This window comes from Trachurus japonicus, chromosome 24, assembly GCF_045865225.1.
Source record: "Trachurus japonicus isolate A0001 chromosome 24, Traja_1.0".
Taxonomy (NCBI): Eukaryota; Metazoa; Chordata; class Actinopteri; order Carangiformes; family Carangidae; genus Trachurus; species Trachurus japonicus.
Window position 1 is genome coordinate 15,901,814 of NC_140930.1, and position 10,041 is coordinate 15,911,854.

General features: G+C 39.6%; 1 protein-coding gene across 1 annotated transcript; it reads right to left on the reverse strand.

The window, feature by feature from the left end:
* Positions 1-1,936: 1,936 nt before the first annotated feature.
* LOC146961731 (hydroperoxide isomerase ALOXE3-like) lies at positions 1,937-7,891 on the reverse strand. Its single transcript, XM_085770872.1, has 14 exons — positions 7,725-7,891; positions 6,886-7,090; positions 6,688-6,769; positions 6,477-6,599; positions 6,281-6,384; positions 4,712-4,884; positions 4,370-4,513; positions 4,014-4,217; positions 3,426-3,512; positions 3,129-3,295; positions 2,929-3,050; positions 2,700-2,800; positions 2,243-2,413; positions 1,937-2,131 (listed from the first exon to the last, which is right to left on the reverse strand). Exons 1-14 carry the CDS (start codon positions 7,869-7,871, stop codon positions 1,952-1,954), a joined length of 2,010 nt encoding a protein of 669 aa, XP_085626998.1. The 5' UTR covers positions 7,872-7,891; the 3' UTR covers positions 1,937-1,951.
* Positions 7,892-10,041: the final 2,150 nt, after the last annotated feature.

Consider the following 10,041-nt stretch of genomic DNA (forward strand, 5'->3'; position numbering starts at 1 on the left):
TAGGGAGTTGGATTTCTATAAATGTAATGCAAATGAGCAGCTAGTGTATTGTTACTTGGCTCCCCAGGTAGGTGAGAATATTTGACCTCTTTCCCACTGGCCAAACCTGTTTAAATCTGCTGACAATCGCTTCTGACGGCTCACCGACCCGCGTCGAACGTCTTAAATGAAGCTGCATCATTCTGTCCACCGCTACTTTCTTTTAAATATAAGTTTTAAACAACCAGCTTCCATGCTGCTTGTTTGTTTTTTTTTGCTACTTGTTTACTCCGCTGCTTTCTATCACACTGACATTGTCATCAACGTGATGACACCTCTAGACGGAGGTTGAATGGCCACGCAACTCTCCAGCTGGAGATCAGACGTGGGTTTTTTGGTCAGTGGGAAAGGAGTCACATGCTGCGCGTCGACCCACATATTTTAGTGGGAAACCTTCAGGCTGGATTCCTCACAAAACTAGTTTGAGGAGTGCCTATTCAAATGGCCACTTCTTCTTCAAATATTTTTTAGATTTCCATGGGTTAGACACAACAAGGTTGCCAGTAATAATGGGTGTAACTTTTAATCCCTGAGTTAATACCCATAAACTGTCTCAGCCTGTAAACACCCCAGCAAAATAACCTGTTTTGCAAGAAACTTTCCAAATTACAGGGCTGGTCCTGCTGCCCAAAACTCTATTGTATGTGTACTTTACATGTATATAATGAAAAGTGCAATTTCCTGTTAGGCTTCAGAATCTTATACTCAATGATGTAAGGTGTGTAATTCAAACTATGGAGATGACAGCTGCACTTTAAATATTTTTAAGGTGGAGTGTCTTGGCAAGACAGAACAAGTTGAAATTGAGAGCCACTTTCAGTATTTGTCCTGGTACAAACGCCAAAGTTGCTAAGACTTTTGTAGTGCAGCCGGTTCTAATGACTTATTTCTAAGCTACTAGAAAAAATATAACACAGTTTTATCATTATCTTGAAAGATAAAATAAAGAGAACTAAACTATACAGTAGATTGTCAGGTCTGCCCACATTTTCAAAAGATGGAAAATATGACCTCTGTTTCTAAATAGGAGCACGCAATTTCAGCTGTTTTTCTAATGGATGATTTAGAGAAACTAACTGCAGGGAGCATTTCAGTAATATTACTATTAGGCTGCATTTCAATATGTAACATAGCATTATAAAATTATTAGTAAAACATATATCTGTGGAATAAACAATAAAGGCAACTAACTAAATCTGGACGACTTTGTCCACTAGTCTGTTACACTGACATCTGCCTAGATACAGTATATTCATCCTAAAGAGCACTGATGCACCTCTGTTGTAAACAACAACATAAAACTGAACCAGGGTATCATGGATTACTGAAAGGGACAGTACAAAGAATTTCTTAACATTGGTACTGTTTGAAATTACTCTTAAAAGGAGTTTAAATTTATGTGGGACACCAATGACACAGAGGTTATTACACACATTTAACCACCTTTATTTTAATGTGTGATTTTTTTATGCATTTCAAACAAACAATAATATACTGACAGATATGTGTGTGTGTGACTGTTGATGGAGAACTGGCCCTGAGGTTGAACTGATCTGATTCGTCTTAACTAATGCTAAACTCACAATAGCTCTGTTTCAGAAATATGTAAAGGTTTTATGTCCTGCAAGTCTGGAGCAACAAAACCAACTACAATTAAGTATACTAATGCTGAAATCATAAAATTAAATTAAGATAATTAACATTATGAATTCCCACATTTTACCATACTATAAGCCCACTCATCAAAATGCAGCCACAATACAGTCTTGTCACATGATAACTACTGTAACAGTCTATAATACATCACCTATTGTACGTATAGTTAAATTCAAACCCTAACACACCTCCCAGCATGCAAGACAGGTGTTACGGATACAATCAGCTAAACACAGTATGACTGCCTCAGATTTTCTCAAATAGTTATACTGTTCTCAATTTGAGCAGGGTCCAAGTATGTGTAGGGCAGTTTGAGGTCTGAGTTTCTATCTACAATGTCTTCACTGAGGGAGGACAGCTCTTCTTGGAAATCCTTGATCATCTGTTTAGGGTCAGATTCATCGAATCGTTCCTCAGGGTAGCAACCCAAGAAAACCTGAGAAAGTGAAAAAAACAGAAAAGTAGATTGATACAGTGTTTTGTAAAACAAAAAGGCAGCATGGGTAGGCTGTTATGATTGTACGGCATTCAGTTATCACAAACTTACAACATCGCTGTATTTTTCTGACAGCATCTGTGTCATTCCTGCAATGTTGACACTCTCTCCAACATTTGGGAGGGTCTCCAGAATTGTCTCCATGCTTGACTCCCCTTTTGTGGTTGGTGCAGGTTTGTGCAGCAGGAGTGTGCCATTGGGCACCCAGGAGTTGTAGTCAAACTAAAAACCACAAATATGTATTACTTACATTTGTTTTTATTTATTTTTGTATTTTGTCTTGTTTCATATTGTAGTGTTGTGGCATATTTGATGGAAACCTAATTTAATCAGCTGAGTGTACTATTAAATAGAGCAGAAAAACATGTGTAAGTATTCAAATGAAATTGCAGATTCACACCACTGTGCTCAGCTAATATCCTCCCAAGGGTTTTTATTAAAAGAAAAAATGTTATTAATGAAAACTTAATCAAACATCACTGTATATTCCTATTTACTCTTGACTCACCTGTCCACTGTTGACAGCAGCATGCTGAGCTGACACTGTGAAGATCACCATGGTGATGAATTTGATGACCTCCTCTACAGTATGAAAGCATCCTGGAAAACCTGTTGGCAACACCACCGTTATCAGTTAGTCTTTGGCATTTACTACCTGCATGGAAAATTTCACGTTCCTTTAGCCGGATGTACATTCAGATTGTGTTAATAACTTGCACAAGAGAGCGATTAAATACCTAAGTCTCTGTTTCTCAAGAACCCATGGGTGAATATCTCGTTGATCCAATCTTGCAGCTCAGTGTCCTTTTGGACCTTACTGTCTGATGAGTAATAGTGCTCCACCATTGCCGTCACAAAGCTGGTAAACACAAAACAGTTTGATTTTTGATTTTATATATACAGTTGCATCATATCTGATATCCAAATAAAAAGGTACCTGTTGATGATGTTCCACAGCTTCAGTCCATCATCTCTGTAGTGGAAGTTGGGAATTGACTCCAGTCCTCGTGCAGCGATGTTCTCTGGCAGACAGAGGGAGCTGTAGGTCGTTTCAGAGTGGCCTCTTCTCATGAGCTCCATCATCCCATCATATCCAAGGGAACTCTGATAATAATTACACATACATATTTTCCATCAGACAAATTACCTTTGGTAAAACGTTCTACAGGAAAAAAAAAAAAACACAAGGAACTTATTTTGAGTAGTCAAAAAGATGAATGTTATAGATTCTTACCATTCTCAAAACCCCGTTATCTCCTAACAGAGATTTGCGGCCCCCGGTGTTGATGTAGATAGTGTACCGACAGTGTGGAATCAACAGCTGTACAGAAAGAGGGAACAATGTCAAAAATAAAGGAAAGATGCATACACAAACAGACCGCACACCCTGACTGTGCTGTGAAGAATCCATAATCACAACAAAACAGGGAACTCCTGTTTTACACCTGCTGACAAAGAGTCCTGGCTTCTGGTTTGCGGTGAATTAAGCTTAGAGCATATCACCATATCATCTATGCATAAGTACTGTAGGTGTAATTCATTTCTCTAGCATACTGTATTAAAGAGTAGTATTGTTTTTTACTGTTTGATATGCTAAGTTAGAACATAAAATGTATGTGAAGTCAAAGAGGCCTAGAGGTTTAAGGCACTCAGTTGCACAATTTCTACCACTTGTTAAAATAACAAGGAAATACAATACAGGGCAGTGTCAGTATCCTCTTACTATTAACTCCCATTAAATACATAAGATGTCTACCTGAACCTGAATACCTGAAAATTAAAATAGTGCACCAGCTGTATAGTTTCTGCTGTGTAGTTATACCTTGTAGAGGGGATGAATCACAGGGAAGCTGCGAAGAGTGGCCATAGTAAAGACCTCGGCCAGAAAGTGAGTCCTCAAGAGGTGATGGACTGCTTCATGATCCATGAAATCAACATTTTTGATGAACATCTTGGCCAGCAGCCAGTCTGTCTCTGAGTCACTGGGCAGGAAGATAGGATTGTCCTCAGAGGGTTCTTGATGCAGCTGAAATGTTAACATGAAAACATACATGTTAATTAAGTAAAGTAGGGCTTCTCAAAACTTAGGCACTATGGATTTTAATGCTGTGTAACTACATCAGTGATTGTAATGAAATGCATACAGTATGATCACTGACTTCACTGTCAGTGAAATACCTGTATGGCAATTGGTATCAGTTTGTCATCTGGGTTCAAGTAGAACAAGCAGAGTCCAGCTGTAACATTCAGCTGTTCACCATTGTACTCTCTACCAGGTATTCCATCCATCTTCTTTTGGTCATAGATGAATATCTTTCCGTCCTTTATGTGGAGGAAAGTCAGACAGAAGACGTGTTGAAAGCATCAAGAGGTGGCACATATTTGTAAGAAGTCAAGAGAATGTGATTCAGGGATCCAATGTGGCATAAATGCAGACTTTAAATGCACAAGTTGTCTTCCAGAGCAATCACTAGCCTATCCATTTAAAGCTATCTAAAGCTCCTTTTTCCCTTTCCTTACCTCCATTTCCTCTTCCAGAGAACAATCCTCTTCCAGGAATGGCCTAACCATCTCCTCAGTGACTGGGAAGTTTGGGGGAAGCTTTGTGCATTTCTTGATCATAGTGGGATTGATTCCATTCAGAAACTGGTATCCAAAAAACTCATCTTCTTTCCAGTGCTCTGTCACGTACTCTGAAAGAAAGGCAATTGTTGCAGTCGTGTAAAACATTTTGGCTTTGCATACACTTTTAACTGACCTGACCTGACCTTTTATTTGGCAACAAGAAAAAAGTTAAGCTTGAATACAATTCAATGTTAGTGTGCTCTTATACAGGGTTAGGGTTGTGGCAATGTTGCAATTACTGTTTTTGTTTTGAAGTAAGGTGTTAAACATGCAATAGCCTATGGAATTTTTGCCTCCCCCCTCTGGCAGTAAAAGTAATTACACAAACACTGTTGACACATGCTAGCCACAAAGGCCGCGTTCAGACTGCAGGCATATCTGATTCAAATCTGATTCCTTCTCATATCCGATTTTTAGGGCTGACTGTCCACACTGTTTTTAGCAAGTGTCCAAATCGCATTTGGCTCTGTTCAGACTGGGCCACATTATTGACCCATCTGACAGGTTGCTGTAGCAACGACGTCGGAGCGGAGGCTCCGCCATATGTGACAGGCGATGCCTCGCGGACGCAGCGGCTGCAGCACCGGGCAGATCAGCTGCTGCACAGTGATCTGCCCGGTGCTGCAGCCGCACTACCCCGCTAGTTTCAACCTCAGCCCGCCTGGTGTGTGTGTACGTGTACCAGAGACTGGTGTGTGTGTGTGTGTGTGTGTGTGCGTGTGTGCGTGTGTGTGTGTGCGTGTGCAGCCACAGAGACGGGAAACTCCAGCACCCCGGAGCTGGGAGCGCGCCGTCACCGTCACTCCTGTCGCCGACAACACAGTAGTTTGCATAAAATAAAAGTAATAAGAAGGAAATTGATATTTAACTGGAGCTCACGGGACCATACGGGACCTGTAACACAGTGACGGCGCCGCGGAGAGTGACGTCACGGACAGTCAGAACCGATCTGAGTGTTTGGAGCTGTTCAGACTGAGACGCATCTGTCCAAATGCGATCTGAAACTACCTCCTGGAGGTGGTTTCGATCCGTTTTGCAAAAATCGGATTTCATGTGATTTGGGACTGTTCAGACTTAAAAAGAGCCATCCAGTTCCAATCTGGATGGGCTAAAAATCGGATTTTGGCTGGCAGTCTGAACGCGGCCAAAGTCTCCTGTGCTGTAGTTGTTCTTCTGAATGCTGAGTTTATTTTCTATCAGGAGATTCTGATATTTTCTGGATTTTTTCTGCCATAATCTTAGTTGCTGTAATCTCACTTTCTCTCCATCGCTAGGCTGGTTGCTCCCCTCTTCAGCTCTGGCAAAGTAATCATTGCTGGTCAACTTGAAATGTATTGCCAAAAGTGTAGCAGTGCTGGGATGTTGCCATAGAAACAAGCTTTAAAACTTGTAAAAACTGCAATTTACCTGCTATTGATGCAGTTTAATTAGCATTGTGTAAATTTGTTTGGAAATCAAATCTACCTGACATTGTTGTGCTCTTGTACCAGAAGATGTCTTTAATCTCTTCAATGCTTTTCCATTTTTCCACAGATCCAAGCATCCCCTTAAGCTTGAGTTCAACACCACTGAGAAAGGTGAGAAAAAAGTTTAATACAAGATCAGGAAAAAGGAAAACATGACAATATTAGAATGTGATTAAATATTTATATGGACCCACGTCATTGTTTCTGTATTAGACGCTTCATCTGATTTGGACTGAGAGTAGCGGATTTCATCAGGGAGGTCAGTCTCATCTTCGAAAGTGTTGATGTGGGGTATTCCTTCAGTCAAAATCCTCCATCTATAAAAACAACAAACAAAATTATAGAAAAGTTTGGAAATTGTCTGAGATCATGAGATCATCTCCTGGTTCGCACTGTACTACTTACTGGTACAACTCCCTTCTAAGTTGCAACTCCTTTTTCCGGTGGGCAATCAACATGGGGTGGTCTTCTTCATAAACCTTCATGGCTATGTGGTAAAAAGAACAAAAGCAGTCGAAGTACATTAGTCTTAGTGACAAGACAAAATTGTATGACATGTGATATCTATAATATACTACATCATTTGGAGAACTTGAAGCAGACCTCTCCCTCCTCTCAGCTCAACCATGTCTCCCCTGCGGATCCACCTATGACAGGGGAAGAGGATGACATCGTCGTCTGGGGTTGTCACCACTATTTTGGCGCAGTACCATGCGTCCCCTGGCAAAACGAGGTAGGGATCTTTCTCCACTTTGACCAGCAAAAGGTCCCCCAGAGATTCACTGATTTTCATGGTGTAGGTTCCTGTCTGGGAATTGACATTAATATGTCAAATCAACACGTGTTGACATTCATTCATAGACATTTGTCATTTATGTATGTTGGAATTGAGATAAAGTCATGTAAAGGTTTCTAAAAAAGATCTTAAACATACTTAAGTGTATACATAATGTTACTGTGTAGCATTTAGCCACATTTAAACTAAAGCATATAATGGTATATTGTTCAACTGTGTGTGAAAAAAATATGCCAAATTTATAAACAAAAATTATGATGATGACCTATGGGTAGAACTACTTCATCCTCTTATGATAAACAGATGGCAGACTGGATGCCACAGTCTCAAAAGTAGTTTAATGAGATGGTACTGGTGGGAGCTGGCTGGTTATAGCCTACTAACTTAAGTAAAATTGAAGCAAAATAACTAGAATAACTGTTTTGCTTTTCACTGCTGAAGACAAGAAAACTGCTGATCAAGAAAAGGAAAGACGATTTCACTTGTTTCAATATTTTTCCTATAGTTGTAAATAAACAGCTATTAATGCTAATGTTATCTACAAAAGGTGGATATAATATTGTCAAATAAGTCATTCACAAACAATCTATTCTAGACCTTACTTGAGAGTTACTATATGAACAATGTGCAACTGGATTCAACTTACTGTCCCTTTAACGAAATCCGGGCCAAAGTTGTCCAGCTCAAACCGCTCACTCGTTCCATCTTTTCCGAATAAGGTGACAAATACGTGATCCCATGTTCCTGCATATGGTACATTACCTGTTGCCACCTCTATCTTGTACTCAGCCATGGTCACTCAGTGTATGTTGCCTGGAAAAAGAAAAAAGTGGAAATGTATCAATTGCAGATTGAATGCTCACATACCCTGCCAAGATAACAATGACAGTTTTCAATCACAAACAAAGATTGCTAATACTGAACTTTGTCTAAAAATATCCTATGTTATTAAATGTTAAGTGTTCGGATCATTAGCGTGATCTAGCCTCTAACTGTCGGTCAAAATGGTACACTCACTTACCCTTATATAATCACCACAAAGAGGGAAATTGGCTGAAGACACCAAAACTGTTTTTTTCTGTCTGTGGGGATTTCAAGCAAGTCTCAAGTGATAGTGCAAGGATCTGCGGTAATTAGCACTTTTTGTTTTTGACTTCCTTTCTCAGCCCTGGGGGTTTCTAGTACCACCTGTCCACATGTGGACAAGAGTACAACACACTGTCATTAAAAGGCAGCTCTTACTTGCCATCTGCCCTTTTTTTAACTTGTAATCCCTCAACCACAATTTTGACATTTGAGACCACCTCCCCCACTGTAACATAAGAGGTGCTGAAGCTTGTTTTTCTGGGTGTTATATAGCGCCTATAGCAACAGAGCCTCCAGGGACAGAGAGCACATTTAAAATTGCGTATTTTTTGACACCAAACCCAAAGAGCAAACTGAATGTTCTAAAACCAAACCTGTCGCGGCAGAAGGCCTCCCACCCTGAGCTTGATGCTGCTGGAGGTTTTTTCAGGAGTTTTTCTTCCCCCCATCACCAACTGCTTGCTCTTTGTGGGATCTGTTGGGTTTCTCTCTGTAAAGAAGTCAGCTCTTGACCGTATCTTGTAAATTACTTGAGATAATGTGCGTTCTGATTTGGCACTAAATTGAATTGAACTCTGAGAAATGTACATGGTGATTATTATTTCTGTATAAGGAGTTATTTACATAGTAAGTAACTGCATTTATGTGCGTCTTCTAGTAATTTGATAAACAGTGTCAGGGGGCTGTTAGGTTTTAAATTCTTTTTACAGATTGATGTGTCACTGACATCCTCATTGTTACCCTGAATGTCTTGTCTGTTTACACCTGTTTTTATTTTTTATGTCAAATTTGGTTTGATTGGTACGAAATTACCTTATGCTACACCTCTCAGCAGCAACACCACCCCCACCCCCCATATGCTGCAACTTTGTCTAGTTACATCCTGCATACATGATTAAATATGCATTATTACATGAAGAGTGTGTAATTGTAGTAATTAGCCGCAGCACATCAAGCAGATAGAAGAGTTAAGGCTGTTTTGACCTACCTTCTCGCCTTAAAGCTGCAGTTCCAAGGTGTCGCTCTCTCTGAATTTTTCCTCTCTGCCTCTTTTATAGAATCCCCCCACCCCAATTATCACATTTTTAGTACCTCCCCCTCTGTGAAACTTGTCTCTCTGGTTTTTAGTGTCTATAGGGGAGACCAGGGGCAATTGTAACATTTTAAATTGGACCAGAAATGAGATACAACCATGAAATTCATTATGCACTTGTTTTTTGATGTTCCCTCTCTGCCTACCAAAGGAAAAACTTATATCTCATGCATTTCTGATTTTACCTGACATGACTCATTTTTGAGGTATGAAAGTAAAAAATTTCATCATCTGTATTTTTCTCATTCCTTCTTAACCTTTAATGTCTAATAATTGAAACACATCCAGTTTTGTTGACAATTTTGTTGGCTATCATTTGCTATATTTGTCATATGTTAACTTTCATTAAAATGATGTCCAGTTCAGTAACACCCTCGAATTAGATGATTTCTCCCCCTTTATAATGTAGAAAAGCGCTACGAACTGGTAAAACTTGTGTATCTGGTGTTTAGTACCTATAGCTACAAGGCCTAAGGGTGTATGGACCACGTTTGTTCTTCAACATAGTTTTAATCCCCCAAGCCAAAAACCAAACAAAAACACCTTGCTAACAATTATGCTGAGTTATTCAATAAGCATGTGACAACTCTGCATCTATGACAGTGTATTTCTTGTTTCTTCATCTTCACTAGTTCACATCTGTAAGGCCTAAATGGTTGTTGAGAGTTACATCAAAATACTAATTTAAACCAAACAATAGAAAAAAGAGAAATACGCGAGTGCATACTTGTGCCAAGGCTAGAGATAATTTCTTATTTTGATAATAACAGGTTTGGTGATGATG

Bases quoted from the DNA above. Each gene is read 5' to 3' on its own strand.
- LOC146961731 (XM_085770872.1), bottom strand. From the start codon at position 7,871: ATGGCTGAGTACAAGATAGAGGTGGCAACAGGTAATGTACCATATGCA. The intron at 4,218-4,369 runs GTATTTCACTGA...TTAACATTTCAG, and splicing joins TGATACCAATTGCCATACAG to CTGCATCAAGAACCCTCTGA. The intron at 3,513-4,013 runs GTATAACTACAC...CTTTCTGTACAG, and splicing joins TGATTCATCCCCTCTACAAG to CTGTTGATTCCACACTGTCG.